Here is a 19,393-nt window from a genome sequence, read left to right on the forward strand (position 1 = left end):
ATTCTTTGTTTTAACAAATTTCAGTCAGTATTGCCTAGAAAACTGGTCTGTAGAAGTTAGCTTTATACATACATATACATAACATACTTTTACTTTTTAAAACTTTAGAATTAATTTTTTTCTAGCCTCTTTTCTGATCAGCATAGAATATCTTTTTTCTTAACATCGTATTTCTGAATGTCTTTTTCTGTTCTCTAGTTACTGAGAAAGCTATCCATTGTAGCAAGCATTTAAAAGGAAAGAAAAAAGCAGTTCAACAAAGCTCGCTTGACCATACCTGACAGCAGATGTAGTATAAACATGGAGTATTTATGCAACTAAAAAAATCCATTAAGAGGAAAGGTGAACCTTATGTGTCAACAGTGCTTGGGTGAAGGGAAATGTCTTGGTACAAACTAGAATTATATCATCAAATATGGGGAAGAAAGTGTTATTTTGGGGCAACAATATCAGAGTTGAAAGAATCTCAGGATTCCTTGACTTCACATGCAAGCACTTTATACAAATATTTTGCTTCAAGTTTTTTAGTAAGAGGGAAAACAAATTCTTTAGGTGGTTGTTTTCACTATTGGATAGCTATAATTGCCTTCCCCCCCCCAAAAAAATTTTTTTTTTCTTTACCACATTCTTTCTGGGACTCAGGTTCATAATCTTAGCATTAAATGGACTCCTCATTGCCCTCATTCCACGTTATACAATCAGGTTGCCCAAGCTTCTTGCTGTTTCTTCCTTTGTAACATCTCTGGCACTTTTTTTTTTTTTAAATAAAACTCATATAATCCCTAATACTTTAGTGGAGACCCTCATGATAACGGCCTCATTGGTCTCCCTTCCTCCAATCTCTCCTATTTCCTGCTGGGAAAGGAATTTTCCATAAGTGTCGATCTCTGTTACTTCACTATTAAATCAACTGCAGAGCTTTCCTGTTGCCTCTAGGATAAAATGCAAATTGCTGTTTAATTTTTAAAGGCCTTCCAACTTCATCCTACTTTCCCTGTGTCCCCGTCCTCCAAATCTAACCAAACTTTGCTTTTCTGCTTATACATCTCCCTTCTCCTCAGTGCAATTGCACTGTCCATTTATTCATAACTGATCTTGTAATCTACTAAAACCTCTAAATATAAAATTAAAAAAAAAGTCTTACCCAGCTCTAATGCAATGTTTATGGAGTTGTGAATTTGTCCAGTCATTCTGGATTACATTTGGGAACTTTTCGCCAAAAAGCTATCAAATTGTGGGTGCCTGTTATCCTAGCAGTGCCGCTATTCAGTCTGCTTCTCAAGGAGATCAAAGAAAAAGGAAAAGGACCTATGTGTACAAAAACATTTATAACAGCTCTTTGTGTGGTAGCAAAGAATTGGAAATTGAGGGAAAGTGAGTTGGGGAATGATTGAACAAGTTGTGGCATATGATTGTGATGGTACTATTAATAAAAAAGAAATAGCGCTCTAAGAAATGGTGATGGGGGATGGTTTTAGAAAAACCTGAGAAGACTTATAAAAATTGATAGAGTGAAGTGAGCAGAAGTGTCTATGATGTGCCATGCTATACCATTCATGTTTGGTATCTACATCCTAGATAGATATATTTTTTTTTAATTTTTATTTAATGATTACTTTATATTGACAACATTATCCCTTGCACTCGTTTCTTTTCCGATTTTTTTTTTCCCCTCCCTCCCTCCACCCCCTCCCCTAGATGGCAAGCAGTCCTTTATATGTTGGATATGTTGCAGTATATCCTAGATACAATATATGTTTGCAGAACCGAACAGTTCTCTTGTTGCATAGGGAGAATTGGATTCAGAAGGTGTAAATAACTCAGGAAGAAAAACAAAAATGCAGATAGTTCACATTCGTTTCCCAGTGTTCGTTCTTTGGGTATAGCTGCTTTTGTCCGTCATTTATCAATTGAAACTTAGTTAGGTCTCTTTGTCAAAGAAATCCACTTCCATCAAAATATGTCCTCATACAATATCGTTGTCGAAGTGTATAATGATCTCCTGGTTCTGCTAGATAGATATTCTTGATAGATGGGCTCAACCAGGTTGAGGATAACCCACAGGCCTCACACTTATAGATGAATTGTGGGGTATCTAGCCCAAGCATGAAAAATTTACTTCTTCTATTGGCCATGAAGGGGCCTGAAGCAAGAGCTGGAGATTGCTTAGAGCTTGGTCAGTTGTTGAAGATGCCAGTTATCCACTGAATTCCACGCCATTATCAGTTATCTTGACTGTTTCTTGCCCCTTGACTTTGATAATTGGAAGAGAGAGTGAAGCTGGTGACTTTGTGTGTATCACTGCCTCACTTAAATCCAATTAATGAGGAAATCAAGATAAAACCCTACAGCAGCATTGGTTCTCTTTGAAAATGCAGAACAAACAGCAACTATGTGCCAGGCATTTGACAAATATTAATCTCATTTGATCCTCATAACACTCCTGGATGGTAAATCCCTATCATCTCCATTTTAAAATTGAGGATACAGAAGTAGACATTAAGTGACCTGCCTAGAATCACACAACTTCTAAGAGTTTGAGATGAGATTTGAACTCAGGTTTTTCTGAGTCTAGGCCCAATACTCTACCCATTGTCCACTGTACCATCTAACTGCCTTTAGAATGTCTAATAGTGGAATTTCTGGGTTAGATAGAAGACATATTTTATTCTTTAGCATAACTCAGAATTGCTTTTTTGGATGGTGGAAACAGTTCTATAACAGTTTATTAGTGTTGACTGTCTTTTGGCAATCTTATCAACTTTGATTATTCTCATCTTTTGGCATTCCACTTTGCTAGGTGTTTTGATTTTCTTTTTTCTTATCAGTGATTTAGAGCAGTCTTTCATATAGTCATTAAAATTTTTAATTTTTTGAGATCGTGTATTCATATCTCTTGGCCACTTGTCCATTGAGAAATGACATACACAAATACAAACACACACTCTTACTCTTTTCCTATGTATCTTATAATAGGAAGTTGTCCTCTAAACCAGGGAAGCCCTGTGTTCAAGTGTTGCCTTTAATACAGTATTAACTAATTATGGGCAAGTTACTTACATCTTTGTATAATCAGAGCTCTTAAAATTATGGAGTTGTAGAGAAAGTGGTGACTTAGATTCTAAGAATACGTTTCCTTAAATTTTTTTTTTACTCTGAAATGAACATCAAATAAAATGAGTGTTTCCTTTTCAAAGTAGAACAGAAAAAGTAGCTTCTATTTGAAATTCAAATTTTAGGTACAGCTTTTGATTTCTTTTATACTTTACAGTTGTGATTATTTCAACATGTAAGTTTCAAAGCTGCTGTATTTGTATGTGTTTTCTTATGACTTATTTTGCATTTTTTTAAGGAGTGGGAAAGCATCAATGATTCTTTCCCCCACCCCCCAAAAAAAAATCTATTGTAACTCTTTCCCCTCCTGGTTCCTGGGTAGGGAGCCATTCTAACAGATAAGCATAAAATCAAGCAAAACAAATTACCTTATGGACATTGTCTGGAATTGTATATGTCATTCCATAGTTTTAGTTAGTCATGTCTCCATTGACAGGAATCATTGTTGATCATAGCTTTGATTACTCAGTGTTCTTTTAAAGCTTTTTCTCTTTAGAATGTTGTTGTCATTGTATTAATTGGTCTCTGTTTTCTGTTTACTTCACTCTGCATCATTCATATAAATCTTTCCATTTTCTCCCAAAACATCTCTTTCATCATTTCTTATAGCACAGTTGTACTCTTGTACATTCACATATCTTGATATGGGCATAATACCAGAGCAGCTAGATGATCTACTTGATGGAGTGCTGGGCCCAGAATCAGTAAGACTTGAATTTGAATTCAGTCCTAAACATTTATTAGCTGTGTGATCCTGGCTAGTCATTTATCATCTGGTTCAAATTTTCTTATCTATAAAATTGGGTTTCTAATTATACCTCCTAAGCCTATTGTGAAAATCAATTGAGAAAATATTTTTAAAGCACTTGACACAGTAGGTCCTATATAGTTATGTGAGCTATTATTTATCATTATTATTATTATAGAAGGATAATAACCTTAGTTTCTTATTTTTTGTTAGATACCAAAAAGATCTGTTGTAAAACATTTTTGTACAAACAGGTCTTTCGCTTTCTTTGATATCTTTAATGTATAGTTAGATATTGAAAGGGAGAAATAAACTATTTTAGGTTCATGTCTTCATGTACAATCTTCTTTCTTCAGTTTTGGATGTAGACATGCTTGTTGCTGAATCATGTACAGTTTAGTGGTTTTAGGAGCATTGTTTCAGATTGCTTTCCCAAAAGACTAGACCATATTCTACATAGAAAAAGTGCATTGATTAATGTTTCTATTTTCTGACAGCTGTACCAACAGTTATCATTTTATTTTGTCATCTTTTGTCACTCAGATGGGCATGAAAATTTTAGTTTTGAGTTTTTCTTTAATCCAATATGAGTTTTTGAGAGTGTGAATTTTGAACCTTGCTATTCTATTGTTGATTTTTTTTCAAATTAGGTTGGCTCTTACCAAATTGGATATTTTGGACGTGTTTACAGAAATAAAAGTTGGAGTTGCCTACAAGTTAGATGGTGAAATTATACCTCATTTTCCAGGTAATCTTTTATCTTTTATATTCTTTGCAGACAGATTAATATAAGCAATAACTCTCCAAAAAGCAACTTTGCAAGTAGACATTTCTTATACATACATGTACATATACATATGTATATATGTATATGTATGTATATACACACACACACACACACACACACATATATATAATTTTTTCCAGTTAGATGTTACATTTTTTTAAGACTTTGAGTTCCAGATTCTTTTTTCCTTTCTCCCTCTCCACCTCACCATCATTGAGAAGGCACATGTGCAGTTATGCAAAATATTTCTATCAGAGTCATGTTGCAAAAAAAAATACAAGTTTTTCCTCCACCCCTCTCCTCCAAAAAAAAGTCTTGGGAAAAAAAAGTTTAAAAAAACAGTATCCTGCATTCTGTATTCATCACAATTAGTTCTTTTTCTGGTAATTGGTAACATTTTTCATAATAAATTCTTCAGAGTAGTCTTAGATTGTTGTATTGCCAAGAATAGCAAAGTCATTCATAGCTGATCATCCTACAACATTGCCATTACTTTTTGCTCATGGAAGAATTTCAGGTTTTTCTGAGAGCATTCTGCATATCATTTCTTATAAAATAATAGTATTTCATCATACTCACATACCACAGTTTAGTTACAGCTATTCTCCACCTGATGGGCATCCTCTCAATTTCTAGTACTTGTCCCTAAAAAAAGAGCTGCTATAAATATTTTTCTACATATAGGTAGGTCCTTTTTCTTCTTTTTAAAAATCTTTTGAGAAACATGTCTAGTTGGTTAGGTTAGGTTAACAGGTGTGCATAATTATAGTCCTTTGAGCATAGATCATATTTTTTTGATCACTTATCAATTGGGCAAGTAAGATTTCTAGGTGTACTAGATGCCTTTTTAGAAAGCCTAGTATATATGAGTTCAGTGGAACATTGCCATGCTGTAAGGTGAATTCAGTGTCTAAGCTACTACTCTGAATTAAGCCTAAAGGGCCAATTCACCATATTCCAGAAGTGCTTTAGGGCTAACTTAGACCTTTTGAGAGAATTTCATCATGTCATATGACTTAACAGGATCCCTCCAATAATTCTGTCAAGATATTAGAGAACAAAATATAGGTTTCAAATTCAGGTTAGCAAATTCTGTCAAATAGTGAAGTTATTTAAACTTCTTAATTTTGTGGGTGTTTAATTGTACATTTGGGGTTTAACGTTTAAGCTATATAAAACAACTTGATTCTGATGATAGCCACACTCATTTTTTGTTTTAAGATTTCTGGAGTAAAATATTTTGTGGGGTGGGGTGGTAGTGTTAAGCATTTCCACTGTGTATTTCCAGTTTCTTATGCAAAGTGAAGGAGAATTAGATAAAATTTTGACTAAGGTTTTAGAAATTTTCAATTTCAAGTACGGTTTCAGGTTCTTTAAATAAGGACAAGCAAGCAAATCATGTTCAGTGTTCCTTTGTAACTATTGTTAAATGTTGGCCATGTTGCACGGTATGAATTACAAACTGTTTGATGTTAGCTGATATTTACTCACAAATGTACTTTTCTTTTCTTTTCTTTTTTTTTTTTTAGCAAACCAGGAAGTCTTAAATAAAGTTGAAGTACAATATAAAACTCTCCCAGGATGGAACACAGACATATCAAATGCAAGAACGTTTAAAGATCTCCCTGTCAACGCACAGAATTATGTTCAGTTTATTCAAGATGAGCTTCAAATTCCAGGTAACTAAAACACAAGAGTATATCATATATATTTTTTAATTTTGGGGAAGATAGAGGACTGTTATTTTTCATAAAGTAGCCCATTTTCTAAAATGGACCTCTATAAAGCATATATATACTTGGCCAAATATAGGAAGAGAAAACAAATCTTGAAATTCGATTTACAAACAAAATCAGGGACCTAAAACCCAGGTATATATGACTGATTAAGAGAGAGCATATTCTCACAAAACTCCAATTCATAAATTCTTCTGATTTAGGACTGTCAAGTAAGCTACAGATGATATAATACAACAAATTTTACAAGCGAATAAACAAAGGTGGTCAGAGGGTATAAACAGGACTGCCCAGAGTCATGTGGATCTAAAGTGATATAGCTGTGCTTGTTTTACTGTCCTTGAGGAGAGAAGCCACAAAAAAGGAAATGAATCATGATAGAAAATTTTGATTTTAGTAAACTTAGGTCAGACTTATATGAATTTTAAGTGTATTTTATGACAGTACTGTGTAATATAAAGCATATGGAATTTTGAGAATGTGTGTTCAATTACTACTTGAAAGACTAGACTTACCACTTCTCTGATTCTCTGCTTTCTCATTTGTACAATAAGATATATAAAATTGATGCTGTCTTTAGGTCCTCCTGCCTCCAAATCTATGATCCTGTTACCCAGTAGGTTAATCCAGTAGCTGGTCCAAGAGTTATTACCATTTAGCAATCAGAACTTCCAGATACATTTGATAGAGTGCTAAGCCTGTAGTTAGGAAGATCTGTTCAAATCTGGCCTTAAACTTACTACTTGGGTATTTCTGGACAAGTCATTTAATCTCTGTCTATCTCAGTTTCCTCTGAAAAATGGGGATGATAAAATAACACTTGCCTTCCAGGATGTTGTAGAGCATCAAATGAGTTGATATAATTTTATTAAATGCATATAAGTGTTTTTATTACTGTCTCGGTAGGCCTATTATGTTTGCTATCATTATTGATAGTTTAGAGGAAAGCTTAGAAGACAGAAATGCAATTGGAAATGGCTATTACATTGGAGAAATGGTCCTTTCTAAATAGAATGAGACCTAGAATAGTTTAGAAGAGATAAAGAAAACAACAACAAATGAATGATACACAGTGCCTTAATGGATATAAGATCAGCAGGGAATGGCAGTATGTTATGGTTTTGTGTGTGTGTGTGTGTGTGTGTGTCCTATCTTCCTATTATACTAACTATACTCTGTTAGAGTAGAGACCAAATTTTATCTGAACTTTGAATCTCCTCCAGAGCTGTAAGCCTTTAATACATGATTAAGAGGGAACATAATTGATTAGAAAGGGGGGGAAAAACACCAGATAACTGATATATTAAAAGCAATGTGGTTCTTCAAGTTGTTGTTGTTGTTTTACTATATTGTGCTTTATTTTAGTGACTAGACTTTAAATATGTGTATATATATATATATATATATATAAAGAAACCTGAGACTTCAGAGAAAAATGAAATTATTTAAAGGAATAAAAAATGGATCCTTTAGCAAAGTTAAAGAGATTCATATTCCACATGTAAAAGAAGACTAAGAAGTAATTTAAATTAATCCATTGAAGTATCTGAAGGATTTTTATGAAGATATTTAATGTTCATATCTGCAGAAGACTGGACAGAAAAAAGGGAGAAATAAATTTATAACAGATGAGATTTTAATTAGATGCAAAAACCATTTATAGGATTAGGTAACATTAGGTATTGTGGGGGAGTATATGAAATTTGGAGAAAGTCAAAGATGATGTCTGGTACATATCTTTGGTAAGTATTCCTGCTGGCCCTTGGTTTCCTCTTCTGAACATTAAGAATGATAGACTAGATTCCTCTGGATTTTTTTCAGACCTATTTTTCTAGTCTATTCAAGAAATCTGAAAGAGAACTTTTCATGTGTATCCAACCATGTATGCCCATGATCAGTCCATTCTAAATGATCATGTTCTTCCAGCTCTTTAGTTCTTGTTTCCATACTAGTAACCAGCATTCCTTATTTAGTGTAGTTTACAGATTTAATAAACATTGGCATTATTTTTTAGTTATTTCATCAAATATTTATTAAACACATGCATAGGTGCATCATCCTAGGAAAGATCAAAAGTTGAGCATAGTCCTTGCTCTTGCAAAAAGTCTTGGGCTGAAATGACAACATGATCAAAGACTTGATTCAAGTACCTTGTGTTTCATAAAAATGAAATCTGAAAACAGAATTTAATAAAGTAAAATTTATGAATGCATGAATGGATTTTGGCTACATATATTATAATTCTCACAATTATTCAGAGATGGGAATAAACCATCAAATGAATGGTCAGAGGCAGCAAGAAGGGGGTAGAAGCATTTTATTTAGTAGCTTTGATGTGCAGTATTAAACTAGAAAGTGATGATTATTAGAGTTTGCCTTTTTTTTCTTCTTCAAGTTGCAGAATATCAAAGTAAGTTATTTTTCTTTCTTTTTTTTTTCTTTTTCTTTTTCTTTTTCTTTTTTTTTTTTTTAGTTAAATGGATTGGTGTAGGGAAATCCAGAGAATCAATGATTCAGCTCTTTTAAGGACTGCCGATGCAGTGAAGAAGCACACTCCTCCCTCCTAAAAGGAAGAGAAAAAAAAAAAGAAAAAGACTACTTATTCTCAAACATTTTATTTTCAATCTGCAAAGCCAAGGATATGGACACTGAATGGAAAAATGTCCTACAGTTGTTTTCAAATTTTAGGATCAATGGCTGCTTTGGAAAGAAACTTTGGCATATTCCATTGTCAGCTTTCTTTAGCTGGCATAACTGCCAGATTGTTTTTGCTCCTGCTGCTCATGGTGCCACATTTTCTTTTAATGTTTAGTCATAATATAGTCCACATTTTTAAAAAATCTAATGTAGAGAGCTCCTTCAAATGTATTTAATTTTCATCATTGTCTCTGTGCTGTCATTGGTGTTATTCACAAATCTTAGATGGTAAGAACAATTAATGCAGTTTTGCACAAATACTTTTACATTCTGATCATTTAAAAATTCTGTCATTGTAATCTTTGCTGTTAGAGTAAATGATTAAAGAAAGAAGGTTCGGGTCACTTTTGTAATGCTGTAAATTCTTTTTAAATTGTGAGCTGTTTCTTTTGTCCAGAGACTATTGCCAGATTGAATTTTGGGGGCATGCACAGGTTCTTTAATTTGTACAGACAGCATGGAGAACTTGATTTCTGTGAATTATTTAATACTTTGAACATTTAATTGGTCAACAGATAAAAGAGTTACCCACGATAATTTGCTTATTGTAAAAAGTTCATTTGTAATAATTAAAGAACTAGTCTGATATTTGGTGGGTTTGATTCTTTGTGATTTCATACAACTCAGAAACATGTACTTTGCTTTTTGTAATTTAGCATTGTTCTTCCATCTGGTAGGCTTATTCTTCAACATTGTGCCTACCACTATGCCTATAAAATCACATGTTGCCAAATGCACCAAATAAGCCTCCCCAATTATAAATTATATTTGGATGACTGTTTCTGCTCTCCTGGAAATAAAAGGCACAATTTTGAAGATTAGGCTTAAATTATATTGTGTTTCAGATTAGAAGGATACAGTAAATGGGATGTTTTAAATGTTTGAATTAGGTGCCATTTGAATTCCTTTATTTTATTATATCATCAATAGCTGATTAAAAATAACCAAATATTTCTAGTATATCTGCATATTGTGTCTTTGTTCTGGAGAGAGGCAACAAAATTTTTACTGGTAATGTTGGCATATCAAATTATTACTCTCTGGTAAAAGTGTGGCTTGTATACAAAGTAGGCTTGTATAATTTGTTTTAACTTTTGGTAATGGGATACCTCAGTTTGTGTATTTAAAAAAAACATTTCCTGGTCTTGAATTTATTTGTTGAAGATTTATCATAATAAAAATTGGAAGAACCATTGGAATAGAACAGAAGCTCTATACCAGTTGCTTTAAAATGCCTAAGGATTATTGAAAACTCAGGCCTGAGAGGAAAAACTGAACCTAAAGGAAGTAAGGTCAAACAAGAACAATGTTAGAAATTTGAAAGTATCACCTACTAACTACCCAGTTATTTTACATTGGTAGAGTTATGTATCTCTCCTGTGATGGAAAATAAGGTTAGGGAAGGCAAGAAGACTGGCAAAATTGGAAATAGATTTAAGTAAATAACAGATTAGACTGTTTCTTAAGGCTCTCTTGGTCCTTATTACTTGGAGGGCATTTAATATAATTGAGAAACAAGACATAATAAAAGGGGAAAAATGTATAACTTTGGGATGGAAAAAACCAATCAATTGATTTTTAAGTATCTTATTGATTTTTTTAAAATAATGTTTTTATTTCTGCTCCTTTCCTCCTGGAATCCCTCATTTTGGGCACTGATAGGCTAGCTCTTCAGAACTTAGAAGAGGAATTAGCAACTCTCCTCATGTAGATGTGGAAATCTATTAGAAAACTCTAAATAATTTGCCTAAGTACACAATAAATTATTGGCAGAGCCAAAACTAGACTTTTAGGTCTCATCTCTCCACATAGTGTTTTTTCCATTGTATCATGCCTCCTCTGTGTAAAACAATGTAATACCTTTATTTGAAGATAGGTCTAGCTAATATTGTTAGCATCTGAAACTGTTTTAGAATGGTGATAAGGTTAGGAGGCAGGTGCAATTTTGAGTTATTTGGTTACAATACTTTTGACAGATTGGCAGGCTTTTTTCTCTTTAAACCTAGCCTTTTCTTTTTTTCCTAAGTTGAATAGGGTAGAGACGGTTTGTTTTTGAACTTGTGACCACACACCAAACACAAATCATAGACAAGATATTTTATTTTCACAAATTATAGGTCAAGATAATTATCACAAATGTACTAACCTAAAGTAGCTTAGAAATAATCAATTACTTTTTTTTTTTTTTTAATAACTTTTTATTGATAGAGTTCATGCCAGGGTAATTTTTTACGTCATTATCCCTTGCATTCACTTCTGTTCCGATTTTTTCCCTCCCTCCATCCCCTCCCCCAGATGGCAAGCAGTCCTTTACATGTTGAATGGGTTGCAGTATATCCTAGATACAATATATGTGTGCAGAACCAAACAGTTTTCTTGTTGCACAGGGAGAATTGAATTCAGAAGGTATAAATAACCTGGGAGGAAAAACATAAATGCAAGCAGTTTATATTCATTTCCAGTGTTCTTTCTCTGGGTGTAGCTGCTTCTGTCCATCTTTGATCAATTAAGGCTCTCTTTATCAAAGAGGTCCACTTCCATCAGAATACATCCTCAAACAGTATCGTTGTTGAGGTATATAATGATCTCCTGGTTCTGCTCATTTCACTCAGCATCAGTTCATGTAAGTTAGAGTACCAAATTTCAAAGAATTAGTTAAAATGCCAGTAGTTTAAGTTTTATTTTATTCATTGTGCGCTTGAGTGCTATGGTATCTTCAGCAAAAACATCAGCTGTGCAGAATTGTGTAAAAATGAAATTCTTGGTTCTTTAACATTTCTGATTATAACTGAGAGTAATAATAAAATGCAGCAAAACAGATGAAAATGTTCTCTATTTAAGAAAGCACTGGAAGACTTTTGTTGTTGGGGCAGCTGGGTAGCACAGTAGATAGAGTGCTGGGCCTGAAGTCAGGAAAGACATCCATCTGAGCTCAAATCCAGCCTCAGATACTGCCTTCTGTCCCTTGAACAAGTCACTTTGTTCTCAAATTCTTATCTGTAAAATGAGCTGGAAAAGGAAATGGTAAAGCACTTTGGGGATTTTCTTGGCAAAAATACCACACAGGGTCACGAAAGTCAGACATGACTGAAAATGAGTGAACAACAATGAAAATAGCGCAAGTAATGAATAGAAGGCCTATTGTGGTGGCATTGTGGTTTTCCTAATCTTTGAGAAGAGGTCCCTAATAGGTTGGGATTACCCATTATGGAGAATTTAGAAAAAATAGATGAGAGTTGCATAAGATGATGGGTGTGAATGGGTCTTAAGTCTTACCAGTGAGACTTGACTATATTGATAGATTTTTAAAGGTAATTTTAATTTTCTTTCACAGTTCTCCTTTTGAAAAGAAGAGTTACCAGGATCTCTAATAAATCAAGTAATTGGAAAAAGTTTAAGCCTGGAAACAAGCATTAAAGTATAAAGTAAATCACATAATATTTAAGATTTCATCTCAATATCATTTTCATTTTACAGTTTAGAATATAATATACCTAAGTCAATGAAATTCTTAATAAGACAAATTTTCTATTAAATTCATGTACAGAAGCTTGCCTATTAATCCATATTATATTTAATGTGCCTTCTAACAAAATGAGTACTTAGTATTGACATTAGGAAACCAATGTGGATCTCCCGGGCCACCTACACTTTTTTAAAGGCCATGCATGGAAGAGGGAAGTAAGAGCAGATAATAAAAGATGACTGAGAAAGTTGATGTGGTCCTGTAAAAAATGTTTCCCTCCTGTTAACTTATCAAGACCACTATCTTCTGTCACCCGGGCTCATGACCTTAATGTCATCTTTAACTCATCACTCAACACACATCCAATTTGCCAAATTTTGTACTTCTACACTTCTTTCACCTGGACTACTGCAACATCTTTGCCTCCTGCTTCATTTCTCTTCCCATTAACTTCATTCTTCACTCAATTGCCAAGATGGTTTTCTTAAAGCATAACCCTGACCAAGTCACTTCTTTCCCTTCAGCTCAGTGAGATCCAGTGACACTCCCTATTTTACTCCAAGATCAGATACAAAATCTGAAAACTTTTATTTAAATCACTTTTTCCTTTTTTCTCAATATTTTTTTCCAAATATTTTTAACAATTTTTGTAAAACTTTTGTGTTCCAAATTTTCCTCCCCTTTCCCTTTTTTCCCTCTCCTACAATAGCAAACAGTATGTGCAAGCTAAAATCTGAACTTTATAACCTGGTACCATCCTACCTTTCCAGCCTCATTCCACATTCTCTTTGACACACTGGTTCCTCAACTATGACTCCGTTCTATGCCTCTGCATTGACATCTACTGTTCCGACACTTCCTAGAATTCTCTAGCCCCTCCCTTTTACCTCCTAGCTTTCTTAATGAGTTCTCAGCCCAAGTTCCACATTCTGCAGGAGGCCTTTCCTGATGTCCCCAATTGTTCATGCCTTCCCCTTTGGGATTATCTTCATCTCTGTATATACCTTGTGAGTATCTAGTTATTTTCATGTCTCCCTCTATTCAAATGTCTGTTTGTGGAGGGCAGGAATAGTCTTTTGCCTTTCTTTGTATCCCCTGGTGCTTAACACATTTCCTAGCCCACAATAAGCACTTAATAAATGCTCTATTGATGGACTAGAACTCGGAATGAACTGAAATTGACAAAAGCAAGGATTACAAAAAGATTTTTAGATGTAATCAAAAGTTAATAATGTGGGTGAATGGGATACTAGATCCCAAGGGAAGTTAAGTGGCTTAGTTCTTTGTTTTCTGAAGATGACAGGATAAAAATGGCTGACATATGTCAGCCATTTACTGTTGGATTTGTCTGGGATAGGACTCTACATCCTCTAGTTTGAACTTTTCATTTGGCAAGATCCAGAGATAATAAGCCATATGTGTTCCAAGTTCACATAGCTTCTCATTGTAACCTTGTGGACTAGGACCCAGTCTTGCCTCCCCATCCTTATTTGCAGAATCGTTATCTTTTGACTACACTACACAGGCTCATCTCTGTATTGAGTGCAAAACAAACCAGACAAATCTAAAAAACTAAGGTCACTTTCGAATCTCAAACATGTCTATGAAAAATCCCTTTTCACCTTCATGCTTTACCTGAAAATATTCCTTTACCTTGTAATTCATAGTGATAAAAAGGATTGACATATTAAAATTATTTTATGGGCTCTATTTTGTTTGGGATAAGAACTGTTCTCTATGATTTCAATGGTCCAGGAAGACGAGGTGAAGAAAATCCTTAGGCTGGAAGAATTCTCATATTTCATTAGTACAAATGAGATGCTGTGTCAAAGAACTGAAGTTGTCAGATAGGTTCTTTGGAAGAACACGAAAAGCAGTGCTGTAGGCCTGGAGAAGAGTAAATGTTCTGGTTTTCAGAAATGGGAGGAGGGTAAATTATAAACCCCTAAGACTGACATCAATTCTTGGGGAAACTTTTTTATCTATGACTAGGATAATAAAAGCAAAATGTGGTATGTTAACCAATTTTGCAGATGACTAGATGATGACAATGAGGAGGATCCAAACAGATGCTAGAACTTAGGGCTGAATTTAATAAAACTCATTAGGGATAAAAATAGTGTCTTATCCTTGAAGTTCAAACAAGTCAATTTCTAAAGTGTACTGGGGAAGAGGATTGGTTAGGCAGTAGTTTGAAAAAGTTCTAGGAGTTTTAGTGAATTACAAGCTCAATAAGAATTAGCAATATAATCACAAGACTCCCCTCCTCTCCCTTGCCCCAAATAAAAAAAATAAAATAAAATGATTTGTGCCCGTATTAAGAGCTTTAGTTCCCAGGAATAAAATACATAGTCTCTATTCTGCCCTGTTCAGACCATATAGAAAGGCACAAATAAATTTAATAGTGTCCAGACAAGGGCACCTAGGATGATGAAGGTCTTTGAATCTGTGCCATATAAAGAATTAATATTAGGCCTAGGAAAGAGATTTGAGGATTAATGATCACTGTCTTCAAGCTGTCATGTTGACTTGTTCTGTTTGGTTCCAGAAGGCAGAACAAAGCACAAAAGTAAACGTTTCCAAGAGGCCAATTTAGGTTTGACATTAGGAAAACAAAACTTGCTAATTGTTCAAAAATCTGCTTGCATCCTTAAGTGGCTGAACCAGTAGCTGCTCAATAAATGCTAGCTAGCTTGATGGGTTTGGCTCACTGGAAGTCTTCAGAGACTGGAAAGACCCATTTTTCAAGTGTGTTAAGTTTTTATAATTTCTGAGTTTTTTTTTTTTTTTTTTAACATTACCATAGTATCCCAAGTATCTCCTTTTCCATTCTTGAAAGAATCTTATATGAGAAATAGTAATTTTTGGAAAGAAGGAAAAAGCAAACTGATAATACATGGAAAAAGTCAGAAAACATACAATGTGTAAGCATCTGTGATCTTCCATAAAAGGGTAGTTTGTGGATGTTTTCTCAAATCTCATTTGAAATTTTGAGAACACTTGATTTTTATGTTTTTTTTTTAAATTTACTTTTGATATTTTGGGCTGTCCTTTCCATTTACATTATTATAGTTATGTTATAGGTACTGTTGTCTTGGCTCTGCTTACTTTACTCTACCCTTCATTTCATATAGACCTTTCTGTGCTTTTCTGTCTTTGTTACATCATGTCTTAAAAGATTCCATTACATTCATGTATTAGTTTGTTTAGTCATTTTCCATCTACTTGGTTTTCAATTCTTAGCTACCACAAAAAGTGCTGCTGTAAATATTTTGGTGTCTGTAGAGACTATTTTCTTACTGATGAATTCATTTTTTGGCATATAAACCCAGTAATGGAATCTCTGGTTCAAAGGGTGTGGACATTTTAGATACTTTATTTGCATAATTCCAGATTGGTTTCCACCAATAATATATCAATATGCTTATTTTTTTTTTTACAACTCCTTCAACACTATTGCCCTTTTTTGGTCATTGGGGGAATTAATTTAAAGGATGTGAGATGAAGTCTCAGGGTTGTTTGATTTTGCAAATTGCTTTGGAGTATTTTTTTTTTTTTATGTTGTGAATATTTTTTGAAAACTGTCTGTTCATATGCTTTGGATGACTATCTATTGGGGAATGGCTGTTAACTATGTGTATATGTCTATATGTGTGTGTGTGTGTGTGTGTGTATATGTATATATATATATATATATATATATATATATATATATATATAAAACCTTTAGCAGAATAATTTGCTATGAGGATTCCTTCCCATTCAGCCACTTTTCTTCTTAGCCTAGATTGGTTAGTCTGTGCAGAAAAATTTTAAATATCTTATGTTTCTTCAGTTACTTTTATTTTTTTCTAAAGGTGGTCCTGTTCCCATTGATTCTCTTCTCACCTCTGATCTCTTCTCATTTGTTACCCCTTTTCTTTTAGCGTTTCATTTATTAGTTCTTTTTCCTTTCTTGCTTTTATTTGTTTTCTTACCCTTCTTTTTCGTCTTTAATCAAGTAGATTCCACCTTTCTCTCCTTCCTTTTAGGCTAGTCCTTGTCATTAAAAAAATTTTTTTTTCTCTTTTTCCAAAAAATACTCTTCTCAATCTCTTCAGTATCGATCTTCTCTTTCTGTTTACTCTAGATCCTCAATTTCTTCATTCAGAACTCCTAGAATTCTCTGTATTCTTAATGCAGTTAGAGCTTCCAAGGTATCTATACTCTAGGCTTTCCATCTAGATGCTTTCTGCCACTGCCTTGAGGCACTTAACCTCACAATTCCTTTTTTTATTTTTCGTTGTACTTCATTCCCAGAACTATGCCAATTATAGCAGATATCAGAGAGAACACTGCCACATGATAGGCCCCTCCCCCACCATTGATGTATATTCTCTCTTGTTGACCTCTTCCCTCTTTCACCTTACAATCCATCTACATTTGTTTGAATACCTCCAATACTTCAAGTGCCAATTGCCCTAAGAAGTTCCAACTTTTAAGCACCAAAATCCCCAAGATTTCATCCAGTATAAGGTCTTCATATCTCTCTTCACCTGTAGGAGCATTCATCAATGGAATCTCCTCTTACTTCCAGAGTAAGACCCCTTCCTTACCTTCCTAAAAGTCATTTATTTTTCTGAGATCACAAAAGTCACCTTACCTTGCTTGCTAACCCTTGATTTGACTCTGGCACTTGACTCATTCTTCTTTGTCTTCCCATTTCTCTCCCCCCTTTTCATGTACTCTCCCATGTTGTCATGGTCCTGCAAAAGAAATGTTCACCTTTAGGCAGGTGTCACCAGTTCTGTCCATAATGCTCTTGGCCCATCTCTTCACTGTTACCTCTACCAGATTTCCACCTTTGCCCTTGTGTACAGTTTGAAATGTCACTGATCTCTGTTGTCACTCTGTTGCTATCCTTATCTATTTTCTCCTACATTTTTGTTTTTTGAGTTATCAAGAAGCAAATAATCTTTTTAGTCCTATTTTTCTTCTTTATGATTGAATATTCAGTTCTTTGTCAGAATTGGCTCAAATTTGCTGAATGGGTCATCCTGGGCTACATGCTGAGTTTCATTGCTCTTCAAAACAAATGATTCCATTCTCTTTTTTTTTTTTTTTTTTTTTGGTTCTTAGTGAGTATAGAAGAGTGGAGTGTCTTTTCTTTTGTATTTGAAGATCTTTCTCTTTATGGCTTACAGAACTTGTTTTCAAATTGGATTGTTGAATTTAACTATTTGTTTTGGAGTTTGCAACTTTGGTTTTTTTTTTTTTTCTGTATGTTATTTGTGAATTCTTTTGATTCAGAAATTCTGATAGGTTATATTTTATTATTTCCTTCATTCTCCTGTCAAGAGGTTTTTTTTTTTTTTTTTTTTTTTTTTGTATTATTGAGTTTTTTCTGAAGATCCATGTCTTTTCCCTGCATAGTGATTTTATTGCTTATTTTCTTTTAATCTTACTGTTTTTTGTTTCTTCAAAGACTGTTCTTCCATTTCTGCATATTCACATTTCTGTTGTCTCATTTGGTTTTTTGGTGAGACTTATCATCGCAGATTCAAGTTTTTCTATTCTGCTCATGATTTTTACTGTTTAGAACATAATTCTGTTTTCATAAATCTCATTTCTCTTTTAAACCACTTAGAAACAGAATTTGAGGAGAACATGTTCTCCTCAAATTCTATCAGGTCCTTTGTCTAATCAAGTATTGTATTATTTTCTCTCATTTTGAGTATTTATCTGTACATTCTTGAATTTATGGAGTTTGGAGGTCATATTTTCTTCTGTTGATACTGTTTTTCCTTTTTTAAAAATCTGTTTATGTTCAAGATTTTAAAGTTTTCTTTCTGTAATTTTTGGTACATTGGTGGTGATCCCCCATCCGTTTTCCTTATCACTCACTGCCTGCTTTCGTCTTCATTAATTATACTTAACTTGGAGGATGGATCTTATAAGACAATGCCCAATCCTGGTGGCCAGTCCCATTCCTTCTGTTCCTCAGTTTTTTGGTTCATCATCAGCAGTTCAGAGTCTGTTTCCCTTATTACTAGTTCACAATTTTATAGTACTGGTTTCAGACTCTGATTAAATTTTTGCTTTTGAAGGAGTAGTCACACTAGTTCTAGAAGCCCAAGAAAATTTCTGCAACCTAGAGCTGTTGAAATGGTGTTGAAATGGATTGTAATGTGGGCCTGTGTCTTGTCCACACACTAACATATTTGTTACTACAATCTTGCTGCTAGTAGCATGGGAGGTGGGATAAGAGTGCTGATCAGTGAGCATCAGTTTTTGGGCTTTAATTTTTTTTTTTTTGTCCTGGTCATTGGAGATAGCTAAAATTACTTTGGTACCTAATTTTTGTTTAGGAGAAGTTGCTTATCAGAAAGTGTAATTTAATTAAATTGCAGAAGGCTCACATAATTATAATAAAGATTATCATTATAAAAAATAGTTGAAAAACAATCCCTAGCAGATAATTATTTCAGGACATTAGTGAGAGGGTTAGCTCAAGGGGTTTCTTATCATCTCCAACACCATCCATCTGTAAAGTACACTATTACTCAGAATGTCTTGCTTTCCAAAATGATATACCCTGATTCACTAGCCCACATCCACAGAAATAGTTTTCGAATTGCTTCCCACCCGTTCTTACTCTTTTTCACAACCAGTAGCAGAATGCTTGCCTACAGTACCTGTGATCTGATTATAAGACAGAACAGTAAATTAGCTGGTATCCTTGGGATATAATCCCTGATCGCAGCTTAATTAGCATGGTCATGAAGTCTAATTAACTGGTGAAAGATAATAATTTGTGTGATATATGTTTTAGAATTCAGTAATCCAATTCATACCTATAGACATGA

The 19,393-nt window shown here is 33.9% G+C and overlaps 1 protein-coding gene across 1 annotated transcript in view; it reads left to right on the top strand.

Moving 5' to 3' along the window:
* ADSS2 (adenylosuccinate synthase 2) overlaps positions 1 to 10,042 on the top strand; it is a 46,381-nt gene extending 36,339 nt beyond the window's left edge. The window contains exons 11-13 of the mRNA XM_051993460.1: positions 4,513 to 4,610; positions 6,179 to 6,328; positions 8,859 to 10,042. Of these exons, the coding sequence (XP_051849420.1) occupies positions 4,513 to 4,610; positions 6,179 to 6,328; positions 8,859 to 8,911 (301 nt within the window). The 3' untranslated portion in view covers positions 8,912 to 10,042. The remainder of the gene's footprint in view (positions 1 to 4,512; positions 4,611 to 6,178; positions 6,329 to 8,858) is intronic.
* Positions 10,043 to 19,393: the final 9,351 nt, after the last annotated feature.

Source organism: Antechinus flavipes, chromosome 4, assembly GCF_016432865.1.
Source record: "Antechinus flavipes isolate AdamAnt ecotype Samford, QLD, Australia chromosome 4, AdamAnt_v2, whole genome shotgun sequence".
In the NCBI taxonomy this organism is placed as follows: Eukaryota; Metazoa; Chordata; class Mammalia; order Dasyuromorphia; family Dasyuridae; genus Antechinus; species Antechinus flavipes.